Source organism: Copadichromis virginalis, linkage group LG17 (genome assembly GCF_057382275.1).
Source record: "Copadichromis virginalis isolate Kocher_CV1m ecotype Utaka linkage group LG17, C_Virginalis_male_GT1.1, whole genome shotgun sequence".
NCBI lineage: Eukaryota > Metazoa > Chordata > Actinopteri > Cichliformes > Cichlidae > Copadichromis > Copadichromis virginalis.
Window position 1 is genome coordinate 24996750 of NC_140634.1, and position 13272 is coordinate 25010021.

Genomic DNA, 13272 nt, shown 5'->3' on the forward strand with positions numbered 1-13272 from the left:
CAGGTGTTTCCCAGGTAAGTAACGGAGATGCACCCTGCCATCCATGTGAAGTTAAAGCAAACGTGCTCCATTGAGTCAGGCCACCTTTTTTCATTGCTCCATGGTCCATTTCTGATGCTCATGTGTCCGTTGTTTCAGCAGTGGACAGGGCTCAGCATGGGCACCCAGATAGACCTATGGGTTTGCAGCATTTTTTCATACATGTCTATGGAAAGAGACAACCAGAGGTATTGCCCCCTGCTGGCCATTAGAAGAAAATGCAGATTTAAAACATTTCCTCCAGATACAAAGGATTGCTATAGAACCTATGGTTACTCTGCTGTTTATCACAGAAATCATATCAGTTCAAAGCCAATATTATTGATTTTTTTCAGTTTGCATATATTTATTGGTTTGTAAACTATACAAATGAACACTGCAGTGCAGTATAGCTCTCAAATTGACTTTAATAGTGTCTTTATTGGGGTTTAATTATATGTGTTGTTGGGCCAATTATTTAAGGATTTAGAGATACTGTGGAGTTCTGAGAGCTACTCATATACTGAAGCGAGAACTTAGAAACTGACAATTACAATTTTTGGAATAACTGAGCCAATATGTTCAAGTATATGTGTAGAAGGTGACTTAGAGATGTTGTGTTGACTTGTGGCAGTATTTCAGACATCCTGTCAAATGATGAAAGGCACTGGTGACTCTTTAAAAACAACATGACAGAAGCTGGGAGCTGAAGGGAAGGGACTTCCACATGCAGGGTCATATAAAACCCCCACATGTGAGCTGGCTGTGCAGCATGCTTTAGTACACACCACCAAGGTCCCAGTGCCTCTTCTGCTCTTAAATTTGATTCATTCATTCATTCATTCAAAAAAAACAAAACACCCCTGCTCTTTATGTGTCTCTCTGCTCCGCAAAGAAGCTGACAGTTATCTGGATGCATGTCGAAAGATGTGTTTGTTTTTGTGTCTCAAAGGCTGCCGCAGCCTAATGAGATCATCTTATTTCATTTCAAAAGACAAGGTCATGCAGTCACTCAAAAATAGGAATCCCTCACATTCCTGCCTGTGAAGTTTCCAATCACAGCCCTTTGAGTTTGGAGGAAAAATGCCAACAGGCAATATATCACCTCTTCACAGGCTTTTATCTCTTTTATGAATCTGAAATGACTGAGCCACGTTTCTATTTATATCATCGAGTTGAGACATTTCTCAAAGCTCTTTTGACTGTGCGCATTCCCATCTATTTATGTTGAGACCGCATACAACTTACAGTTGTCCATACTGTCTAAAATGAGCACAACAAACTAGAGTTAAAACAGCAGCGATATGGTTTATTTGAAATAATCTATTATGATATCTATTGTTGTTTTCTGATTTGCTGATCAAATCTGGCTTTTGTCATGGATCCTTAAAGTAAACAGAATAACATGTCATAAATAAGAACCACAACTGGGTTTCCAGATTGCAAAATATTCAATTTGGTCAAATTATACACAACCCATCATGCAACCTGATTTTCTCTTTTTTGGGTTTAGAAGTTTATTAGCTTCCTTCCTTCATGTGGTGTTTCCAAAAAAAAAAAAGAGCTCCAGGGCATCTGAAATAGCCTTAAATTTGTTTATTAACTGCCGCCACAGTAAGAACAGTTGTAGGTTCAAACTTGCCTGAGGCCTTTTTTTTTCCAGAAGTTTGCATATTCTACTTTTGTCTACACAGGTTCCTCTCACAGACCAAAACTGTTGCCATGCCATTTTAAGTTGTAACTCAATTGTCTTTACGTGTGGATTCGAGTGTGTGTGGATGTCTGTGTCTCTTTGATGGGCTGTATGGTTGGCAGTGTTCAATGCCTCTTGCTCAGTGAAGGCTTCTTAATCAACTTAAAGCCCTTTCTTTTTTGTGATGTCGTCAAATTCATAGAACAAAATTTAACTAGCGACTTCATTGGCAGTTTAAGAGTGAGAATAATTCTTCATGTCAGCTGGTATTGACCATTACGAAGGCTTATCAGTTAAAGAGACTGAGAATTGAATGAATTTCGTTTGAAGATGCCCCATGGTTGACGCCTCCAGCACTTTGTGACCCTCTCAGTGGTTAAGAAGGGTGGAAAATGAAGATTATGGAAACTCTCCACACTCTCTTTCTTTAGGTTTAAGAATCAGATTTTTACAGCAATGATTCCTAACCTTGATTGCCATGTAATCCTATTTGGAAAGGATCATTTTCAATCATTCATTCGTACAATTAAAACTATGCTGCAGACATAGCAGTTAAAGACACTTTTTACAACCCAACCTGGCAACACAGAGCTTTTGTCCAGTTACTTAAAAACACACTAATGAGTTATTAATAACTATTAATGAAGTGTTTTGCTACAAATTAGAGCCCCCTGTGATGTACGGATAAAAGCGAGAAACAGTAATCTCTCTATCCTGTAACATTTACTTTTTCATTGTGAAATATCATAACGCACATGCACCTGTTATGAAACCTGAGGGGACATTTCTGTCTGTACAAAGTCAGTATGTTGTGAAGACCGATTGAAAAAAAAAAAAAAGATGGTTGTTGCAGTGTGGCAGCCAAAGTGTTGGATAGAGTTTCACATTCTATATATAATCTGTTGACTTGTGTCCTTGCTGCTCTATTTAAATGCCAGAGACCAGTGTGAATACAGAGTGAGGAGCGCAGCAATATGATGGACCTTTTCGAGACCAACAGTTATCTTTTTAATGATTTGCGCTATCTGGAGGAAGCAGATCATGGACCACTACAGCACTTGGATATGGCAGGGGTTTCCCCTCTGTACAATGGCAATGACAGCCCACTGTCCCAAGCGGGTCACGATAATATCCCGTCCGGTGGGGAGAGCAGTGGAGAGGAGCACGTCCCCGCGCCTCCGGGTCTCCGGGCGCACTGCGAGGGTCAGTGCCTCATGTGGGCCTGTAAGATCTGCAAGAGAAAGACGGCTCCCACGGATAGACGTAAGGCTGCGACCCTCAGGGAGAGGAGGAGGCTTAAGAAGATCAACGAAGCCTTCGACGCACTGAAGAGGAAGACCGTAGCCAATCCCAACCAGAGGCTACCCAAAGTGGAGATTTTACGCAGCGCCATCAGCTACATAGAGAGGCTGCAGGAGCTGCTGCAGACGCTGGACGAGCAGGAGAAAACCGGATCTCCATGTGACGCAAAAGAAAACAATGTGAGCGAGTATACCAACCTGAAGAGGAAACTCCTCATACTATTCACATGAATGTGTAAATCTGTGCATCTGTGGATTTCAGATTATTCCCCACCCGATCAAGAATATCCCAGTTTGGACTTTTAATGTGTTTGTGGTGCTCATTAATGACATTATAACGTGAATGCTTATTACTCTGTGCCACACTGATTTTTTTTAATCTAGCAGTGTGGTTTTCACTAATAATATAATTACAAATTTCTCACGTCGTGGTCTTTGAATACTTTTAATTACTTTCTTATTGAATGTTGAATGCTTCTCAGTAATAGCAGCCTGTTTCTGCAATAATTTAAAAGTTTTTTCTTCATATTACAGGCAATAATATTTAATCAATTCGCTCTTATTTATGTAGCCCCAAATCACAACAGTCACCTAAAGGTGCTTTATGTTGTAAGGTAAAGACCCTACAATAATACAGAGAATCAAACAAACTCCTATGGAAATGCACTTGGTGACTGTGGGAAGGAAAAACTCCCTTTCATGAGGAAGGAACCTGGCTCATCTGCCGTGACTGGTTCGTGGTGAGGGAAAGAAAACAGGATAAATGAGGCTATGTGGAAAAGAATATGGATAATGTGTGTTTTTTACAGGTGGCCGGTGAGTACCACTGGAAGAAATCCTCTGAGGCTTGGCCAACCTCTGCTGACCATTCCACTTCAGCAATGAACCGCACAGAAGGTACACACCTTGCACACTACCTTTGCTTGAAGTCAGGTGTAAATTCATTAAAAAAAGAGAAAAAGAGAAAACATCATGTGGTATCATAAGTCCTTTCATTTTAGGAGCCAGTGAGTCTTCCGCGTCCTCCAGCCTCCTGCGGCTGTCCTCCATCGTGGACAGCATCACCAACGACAGCAGTCAGTGAGGACGTCTCAGAAAACTGAAACATTAGCAAACTATCTGACATTTTCAATATGATCTATTCTGATCATCTGTGAACTATTTTTGCTATACTAAACCATTCTGACTTCTGTTTGTAAGTACTTCATTTGTACAGGAAGCGCAAAAGATTTGTACATATTTTATATTGACATGAAGTTTAGATGTATTTATTTTGTGTCCAAAGGCTAACCTTGGCTTTAAGGAAGCTGAAATTCTCTTTATTTAATGTACACAGCTGACCAACAAAATAAATGACTGAGTTCTACTATTGCAGTTGTGCAAACCTTGGTATATTTATTTGCAAGGGCATGCCAGATTGGTGTTTGCAATCCATTGTATTTTGGATGGAACATCTGATCCTTATTAGTTACTCAGGACTGATACTCTATTAAACCCTCCTTTACCTTCAGAACTGCCTTAATCCTTCATGACATAGATGCAGTTGGTACTAAGCAGCCCAAAGCATGCCAAGAAAATAACCCCCAGACCATTACACCACCACCATCACTCTGAACCTTGGATACAGCTCAGGAGAAATCAAGACTCATCAGACCAGGCAACTTTTTCCACTCTTCTCTTATCCATTTTTAGCGATTGCTGGCAAATTGTAGCCTCAGTTTCCTGTTTTTATTTCCTCCTGCTGTGATCTGTCCAAGGTGTACCCTGTCTCTTGCCCTAAGACAGCTGGGATAGGCTCCAGCGGAAGTGAATGGATGAATTTCAGTGGGCCTCCCCTGTCTTGTTCTCGGGCTCTTTTGCCACCTCATTTAAAAATGCCCCTGCTGGTTGCATTAAAAAAACCACAACAATTTAAAAAAAAAAGCTATTTGCTCAAGATCTGCCAGTTCCGTTAACATTCAACATTCTACTAGAGGTCCATATAAACCATTTAAACTGCCCTGAAACATTTTGCTGCTCTCTCTGTTCCAACTGGCATCCAGCAGGCCTGAGCCCACAACAGTAACTCGAGTCTCCTCCAAACACAGCATGCCTCTGCTCTCCTCTCCTATCATATGTTGGGGACGTGGAAACTTGGGTTGCAGGCATAAGTGCAAAGCCCAGCAGGATAATGAAGTTATCTGAGCCATTAATTCATCATCGCTAGCTTCGTCATCTGGTGGCAAAGCGTTCACACACGAGCTATTTAAACGTGTGACATGATGCTAACGACATGGAAATCCACAGAGTCTTGTATTGACATGATAAAGGGGTGTTTGTTGATGATGTTGGGGGGGGGTGCACTGCGCTCCTTCAGATCTTAGCAGATGACACAGAGCCATGGTTGACCTTTGAGACTCTGCCTCATCTCTCAGGCCTGCAGCCGCACACACAGATATGAACACACAAAGTGTCTCTCGTGCACACATGCCAAGTTCATAAGGAGTTAAAGACCTCAATGAAATATTAAGCCAAGGGAGAACAATGCATATCTCAAAGCTTTGATTTAGCAGTGGTGCAAAGACAAACAATTTTACTCAAGTAGTGTGCTTGGAATCAAATTTGAGGTGTTCCTCCTCTAACTTGAACACACTTTTTGCTATGTATATTGACTCCTTTTCAGTATCTTCAATAATTCATTAAAAACAACCAGGAACAAAGTTCAGAGGTTTGGAGGCCTTCGTCTGTTTGGTGTTCTATGTATTTTAAGTAGTCTGAAGTGTGTTGAGTGACTGGTTCAGGATGCCAATACGCTCTACAAAGCTAATTAGAGGGACCTTTCTTCCCACAGCTGTGAGGCTTTTTTCATTCTATATTTTATGCCAGTGTTTCCTCTCATTAAGGCACATCATGTACACATGTCCTTTTATTTATTAACTAGTCTAGAACAGGTAATTGAATTGAGTTTGTTTTTAATATAGTGGCTCGACAATTTCCAACAAAAGAAAACCTGCAGCGCTCTTACAAGATCTGTTGGTTTGTGCGTTAGTCTTTCTAGCTTTGGGGCAGTGTGTGTTTCCCTATCTACACAACACCTCTACCACATTTAATATAAAGATACCGGAAATCTTTTTTACTTGAGCATGCATAGGTGCACGTTCTGGATAAAGCATAACACTCATGGTTTTTCTTTAGCTACTTGAGTGTGGATTAATAAAAAATACTTCAAAGTTCAAAGTAAAAGTTTGTGCAATATTACTTTCACAGTACTGTGTACTTTTATTCCCAAAATGAAGTTAACACTTCCAGAACCAAACTAAATTAAAGCTGGTAAACATACACTAATGCAAGGTTCTGTATGATATGGTATTATTCAGCATGCATACATCTTATACTAAATATCCTTTTTTTTCTGTAGAAACCAGACAGAAATCCGATAGCGCTAACAGTAATGTGATTTTAATGGGCTCCTACTCACTCATTCTGATAGCAGTGATACTTACTTTGCAGCTCATATGTGTAGCAGTGGATGTAATATCTGTTACAATGGAGGCCGGTAATCACATTTAAAAAACATTTCCTTTCTGTGCTGTTAGTAGAGTTGTATTGACTGCATTTTGAACCTCATTGTCTTATTTTTGTGTTTGCACCATCTGACTGTGTGCATGCTCACAGAAATAGCCCTGCTCTCTCCAAGTCCAGACTTTCTCTTGTATGACTTTACGGGGATTTCGGTGTTACTGATGACACCATATAATTGTCATTTGGCTGTGAAGGCAGCGTTTTGAAAGTTAAAGCTGATGAAAGGCGAGCTGTTATAGGAGGGGGGATAAGCCTGGAGGCTGAAATGCTCTGATTTACTCAGACTTTCCTTGAATATCCTGCTAGCAAAGGATTCAGTACTGACGGGGCTGGCGGTGCACCTCTTTCTGCTCGCTGCCAACACAAATGGTGTTGCCACTCATTTTTTTTTTCATTCGTTCTTGTGGGGAATGTAAAATGGACTTGGATTTTATGTGGGTGGGAAATTGCCTTTAACCAAAAACACTGTGCTTTGAAAAATAAAATCCATTGTTCTTTCTTTTGATTTTGATTTTATTTGATCGCTTTTGTTTGCTTTTTTCCTTTCATCCACAGCTTTCCATGTAGAGCAAACTGAGGTAAGGACCCAGTTAGGAGCAATAGAGTTTTTCTTTCAGATTATAACATTTTAAACATCTAATCAGTATGATATTTTAACAGGGAAGTGCCCACTGTTGGGCATTGGAAGGGGTCTTCCCACCCAGCAATACCATTTTCATGTCAGCATGCATTTTTTTTTACTGATAAAGTTAAACTTTATTTATTTATTTATTTATTTATTTATTTATTTATTTATTATATTTATATTTAATAGTTGCACTAACCCAAACCATTACTTTTTCTAAACACACCAAGTAACACATTCCTACTTAAAAACATATTTAAAAATCATACAAATATGTGAACAACTGTGATCTCAATGTTTTAAGCTTAGGTCTTTGGAGTCCACCACACCTCCCATTTTCAAATGTGTTCAGGGACTTAAAATAATGTTGGAAATTCGTGCAGAGGAACCTTTTTTATTTAAGGGAATATTTATGTTCACAAACATGAAACAGCACAAACTGCTGTTGTTTTTATATTTTGATCAGATATTCTGACTTCCTGCCCACCTCTCCATGACTTCCTCTTGCTCCTTCTGTGCCATGAAGTTAACCTAACTCGAATAAATATATATTTGATCTTTTTATTTTAAATAAAATTCAACTTAAATGTCAATAAGACAGAAAAGGGGACATGGGCTGTGTTTGGCCTCTGGAGTGGGGCATGGTAAAGTCTGAGAACCACTGGGTCAAGTGAACACATCGAGAGGTTCAATAAATCTCAATGGGATTCTTGTAATTTACACAAACTTGCATTTTAAGATTGACTTAATTTTCACACTGTTACCTGCGTCATAATCACGTACTTAATTACTCAACTTACATTTTACATATTTTTACATATAGAGAATATTTTGCTGTTATTTCTGTTTTGTCCTTTTAAAAAGTTTTGACATTTGTATTATTAACAATACAAACGAAAAGCAGACATGCCCATGCATAGACAAACTAATGAATCATCCTCAGTGGGACTGTCATAAAAAGGAATACCCCCCCCCCCCCCCCCCCCCCCCCACACACACACACACAAACACACAAAACCGGCTAAACCACTTTCTAATCCCGACAACTTTTGATGGTATTCAAAGTGGCCACTCAGTACTTTTACTGTTCTGACAAGTATATACCGTAAATCCTATAACTCTGGATAGTTTGGATTTATTAAATAAAAATACATTTATTTATAGATTTCCATAAAACCGTTTATTTTGCTAAATGGGAGGAGGAATGTAAGCGATGCACTGCCTCTCTATCTGGGGGATGGTGCAGCACCAAGCAAGCAGCATAAAGTCAAAGCGTGAGGCACTTTAGAAGAAATAAGGTTTTCAGACGTGAGGCAGATGAAACATAAAAAGATCACCTCCTGCCCCTCACTTAACTCTGTCTTTGACCCTTGAGAACAACAAAAAAGCAACCTCGGAGAGCTCCCCAGAGACGAGCCGAGTGCGCAGATCACATCTCCAGCCTGCGCGCAATATCGTCTCCCCGCATCATTACGCCATGTGCTGCACTAATCTAACCCCCCGGCTCAATTAAGCTGATGCCAGGTTTTCTCATTGTCCGAGTTGTTCTCAGTCTAAACAGCCTTTGATCTTCGCAGCTAGCTACAAGCTCAGGCGAGCCGATGTCTTCTTCAGCTGTGCCTAATCCAAACTCCGACGGCAATTCAGAGGCAGCAGCAGGTACTGGTGTTTTCTTAGGTGTGCGCAGTTCCCAGAGAAGTGGTGATGGGGCTGGAGGGAGTGGGGGTCGTGCCAAACGCTTTGACACATTGTGAGAAATATCCGCATTGTATCCTTGTAAGCTGTCACCAACATCATTACCTAAACCAGCTGGACTGGGTCAAACTGTGAAAAGCATCATTTCAGAATCTTTAGATGTTTCTGCAAATCTTAAATGGAGACACTTTATCTTCTAACTACAGGGATGTTAAAATATGGGGAAAAAGCAATTTGAGAAAAGGCTTTGGATCGTTTTCACTGTGTACTTTAATTCTGTTAAATTAGCCTCAAACATTGGGGTGAGGACCCCAAGGAAGGGACATAAGAATGAATGTGATTTGCTGATTCTGCAGTGTTGGCCTTCAAAAATTCAGCTCAGATCCTCTGTTATTGTTAAAGATGGATTAAAAACTGCGGGATGTGGGACTTGAATGTTTATCAGTCCGGAAAAAAAAGATGTTGGAGAGCCACTACAGGGACAAATATTGAATTATCTTCACTGTAAACATCCTCACTCCGTAATCCCTGAGTCATCCCCTTGAATGAAAGCCTCTGCACCATCACGGCCATCTGTTGTGTGCTTGAGTCGTGTCAATAACTTTTAACGGTTAAAATTTGGTCCCTCAATGTTGCAGGGAGTTGTGCAGTGGTGTCAGTGCAATAATTACTGTTTTAATGAGCTTTGGCAAACAGGGATCGGCTCATTCACAGCACCTTAAGTAATGAGTTTGAGTGTTTAAGGGGGGGCGGCTTACCGCACTAATGTGAATTCACAGGGCTTGAAATGCTACACCTTCCTTTGCAGCTGGGCTGCATCTGCAACGCTGTTGTCTTCACCGTAAAAATTGCCCTGCATACTCCAACAAGTGGTCACCCTCTTTTTCAGCAGAATTTGACTAAACTAAAAACACTGCGATGTTCATGTCTTCACAGCCACGTGTCACTTTCACTGTGCGCTATGACATGATGCCTAAAGGCTGGTTACAGATACATGCAGCATAAATAATACATTACAATACTTATTAGCGCTTTAAAACATGCCAGCTTCGGTCAAAGCTGCACTCCCCTTAAACATCTCTAAGCCTTGTATTAATTGTGGACTTGTAAGAGAAGAGTGTTGATGAGTGGGAAAACACCAGTAAGTGCAGATGTGGGAAACTCCACAGGGTACTGGGGGGTGAGAAGCAACGAGTTGGGATGTGGCAGGGAGGGAGAAGAGCCGACTCCTGCCTGCCTTCTGGCTGGGCCAATGGGCCATGGTAATTAGATCTGGCCAATGTGGGCCCTGGGCTTTGGCCTCGGGGCATATAAGGGGGGCCTGGGGCAACAGACCCCTCATATCACTCAGAGGTCTCTTCTCTTTCACCCAAACTCTACTACCCTTCTTCCTTACTTCCTTTGCGGCCATCTCCTTCTCCATCCAACAAGCCATGGATGTCTTCTCGCCATCACAGGTCTACTATGACAGAGCATGTGCTTCCTCTCCAGACAGCCTGGATTTCGGCCCAGGCATGGAGCTTGCTGGCTCCGAGGAGGACGAGCACGTCAGGGTTCCAGGAGCCCCCCACCAGCCAGGACATTGCCTCCAGTGGGCCTGTAAGGCCTGCAAGCGCAAGTCGAGCTTTGTGGATCGCAGACGGGCTGCCACCATGCGCGAGCGCCGGCGGCTGAAGAAGGTGAACCACGCTTTTGAGGCTTTGAGGCGTTGCACTTCGGCCAACCCCAGCCAGCGCCTGCCCAAGGTGGAGATCCTGCGCAACGCCATCCAGTACATCGAGAGCCTGCAGGAGCTGCTACGAGAACAGGTGGAAAACTTTTATGGCCTACCTGGAGAGAGCAGCTCTGAGCCTGGAAGCCCGCTGTCCAGCTGCTCTGATGGCATGGTAAGACCGCTGATCCTCATCTTTATGCAAATGCCTGGTTTTATCAGGGTCTTTGGCAGCAAAGAAATTAGAACCACTGCACAGCAAATCCCGGAAAAGGTCTTTATTGTTGTTTACTGCTAAAGTCATCATCAGTGTTGAACAAGAGCACTTCTATCAGTTCTCTTTACCTCATCAAGTTTTTTATTTCAATGCAGAACCCTGATTTCCACTTTAGCAACCTGTTAATCAAATGAGCTTGCTTTGCCTCAAGACCATAATTATCATGGTTTTCCATGCATGACATACACCTCCCATAATTCCTTAATGCAAACATCTATTATGTTGTCTTACAAGAATCTCCGTCCTCTGCTTGTGATGCTTATTATTACAGGTTATATTGAATCTCTGTTTGAAGGTGACTTTGCATCAAATAATACAAAAACAACTTATAAGGCTGGATTGGACTAATGGCTTTCCCACCACCGGACACTTTATAGCCCCATTAAACCAACCTAAATCCACCTTACTGAAGTCTGGCAGGCAAAACTGGGCGCTTTTCTGCATTCCATCCTGACTGCATGTTCTGCACCACTGCCAGGATTTTCTGCAGATTTAGTAGGAGAAAGTGTCATCTTGCACAAACTGGTGTTGCTTCCACTGATACAATCGATTCGCTACACTCGGAGTCGGGCCGGGGAGGGGAGAGCACAAAAAACCACTTTGGCTTTAAGGTGCATGTGAAATAAAGAAGCCAATAACTTTGGAATTCAGGATTTATTAGCCTGTCCGAAATATCATGGCGGGCACTGCACTGGGTGTTTTCTTCCTATCCAGTATAACACAGCGGTTTAAACAAGCAGCTTATGATATCTGTCTGTTTGCAAGTATTTGAAGGAATTCAAGGGTAAATTCAATTTCACATTTCCTTTCAGGCTGACAGCAACAGTCCAGTGTGGCAACAGCTGAATGCAAACTACAGCAACGGCTATTCATATGCAAAGAACAGTAAGACCTTTTAACTTAAGCAGCAGTTTGATATGAATATAATGTGAATTCTTGCCTGCAAGGCTTTAAAAAACGAATACCTGAACAGCAGATTATGTTATATTTAGACTTTATTTTATTACGTTTCCATCTCTAAAGTCAGCTTATATAACATGCCGAGCTGTATGATCCAAATTTGGCTAATTTGAATTTGGGATCCTCTTCATCAGATAGCGTGGATGATAAAGCAGCCGGAGCGTCCAGTCTGGAGTGCCTGTCCAGTATCGTGGACCGCCTGTCCTCGGTGGAGTCCAGTAGCTGTGGGCCGGCTGGCCTTAGAAACACATCCAGCTTCTCCCCCGGCAGCTCTGACTCACAGCCCTGCACACCGGAGAGCCCCGGATCCAGGCCCGTCTACCACGTCCTGTGAAGCAAACCTTGCTTTGATGTGAATATATATTGCCTCAGGCGGGCGCCGTGCTTTTACCCAACACCAGCTGCATTTGCAACCAAAAGCGATAAGAACTAGTTTTGGGCAAGTGGGAGGAAAACCCAGCAGAACCTGAGGGACGCGCGGTGGCCAGCTTTTGTACTGTACATGAGATTGTAAATATGTAATGTAAATGCCCATTTATTCTATACTTTCTATTATCCCCACTGAGACATATTTAATTATAACAGCTGATGTAATGTTGCATTATTCAAAAAAAGAAATGGTATTTAAGCAGTTCAGTTCAGGTGAGTGTGAGTTTTAGCAGGTTTTGTCCTGTTAAAAGGGAGGTTTTTTTTATCCCCACTTTTTTATTTTTTTATTGTAAAGTGTCATGAAATGACTAATGTTGCTTTTATTGGCACTATATATACATGAATAAAAAGTGAACTGAATTGAAGGAGTGTTGTGCTACACTGTTACATCCCCTGTTTTGTTCTTTGGTCTTTTTTCTACTTTTTTTGCATTTAGAAACCAGTTTTTTTCTAGTTAATCAGATGCTACGCTGAAAGTTTGGAGACCGAAAAATAAAATGTCTGCAAAAAAAAGTTGAAAATCCTAATTAGCATGAATCTCACTCACTTTAATAGAGCTTTTCAGCAAAAGTTAATTAATTATGAACAGTTCACCGATGCTGAAAGCGGCTGCTGCCATTTCAGTTTTTATCTTTTGATCTCTTTGGCTTTTTGAAGATTTAAAAAAAATATTGTTTCTAGAACAGGTCAATTTTTCCTTACGATGGCAGATTTATATTCATTTGCAGAATCATGATTAGGAGTCCAAAAAACTATCAAAATAAAAGGCCAAGTTATTTATTATGTGCCTCACATGTGGTGTGTCCCAGACGTCTTGGAGTTTTCTTCAGCTAACAAGGTGTCAGGATCACTGATAGAGGTCATCTGATATCGTTTATCATTTTTACCCTGCCATAATCATTCATGTCGCCTGTTTGCTGATGAGTCAGTACAGCAGTGTAAAAGCCAAATTCGTGGTGTCTTTCCTGGATCACAGAAATGATTCAATAAAAACCGACAACT

At 41.3% G+C, this 13272-nt stretch overlaps 2 protein-coding genes across 2 annotated transcripts; both read left to right on the plus strand.

The window, feature by feature from the left end:
* Positions 1–2649: 2649 nt before the first annotated feature.
* Positions 2650–4386, plus strand: myf6 (myogenic factor 6). Its single transcript, XM_085436543.1, is given in 4 exon segments — positions 2650–3192; positions 3822–3909; positions 4014–4087; positions 4089–4386. Coding segments are annotated over 4 exon segments (696 nt in total). The 5' UTR covers positions 2650–2685; the 3' UTR covers positions 4116–4386.
* A 5860-nt stretch (positions 4387–10246) lies between these two features.
* Positions 10247–13272, plus strand: myf5 (myogenic factor 5). Its single transcript, XM_085436542.1, has 3 exons — positions 10247–10779; positions 11694–11766; positions 11976–13272. The coding sequence occupies exons 1-3, from the start codon at positions 10327–10329 to the stop codon at positions 12173–12175; spliced, it is 726 nt and encodes a 241-aa protein (XP_085292668.1). The 5' UTR covers positions 10247–10326; the 3' UTR covers positions 12176–13272.

What these genes read in the sequence shown, in the direction of transcription:
- myf5 (XM_085436542.1), top strand. Translation starts at nt 10,327, where the DNA reads ATGGATGTCTTCTCGCCATCACAGGTCTACTATGACAGAGCATGTGCT. An exon ending in CCAGCTGCTCTGATGGCATG is followed by an intron (nt 10,780 to 11,693) that starts GTAAGACCGCTG and finishes ATTTCCTTTCAG; the next exon opens with GCTGACAGCAACAGTCCAGT. An exon ending in CTATTCATATGCAAAGAACA is followed by an intron (nt 11,767 to 11,975) that starts GTAAGACCTTTT and finishes CCTCTTCATCAG; the next exon opens with ATAGCGTGGATGATAAAGCA.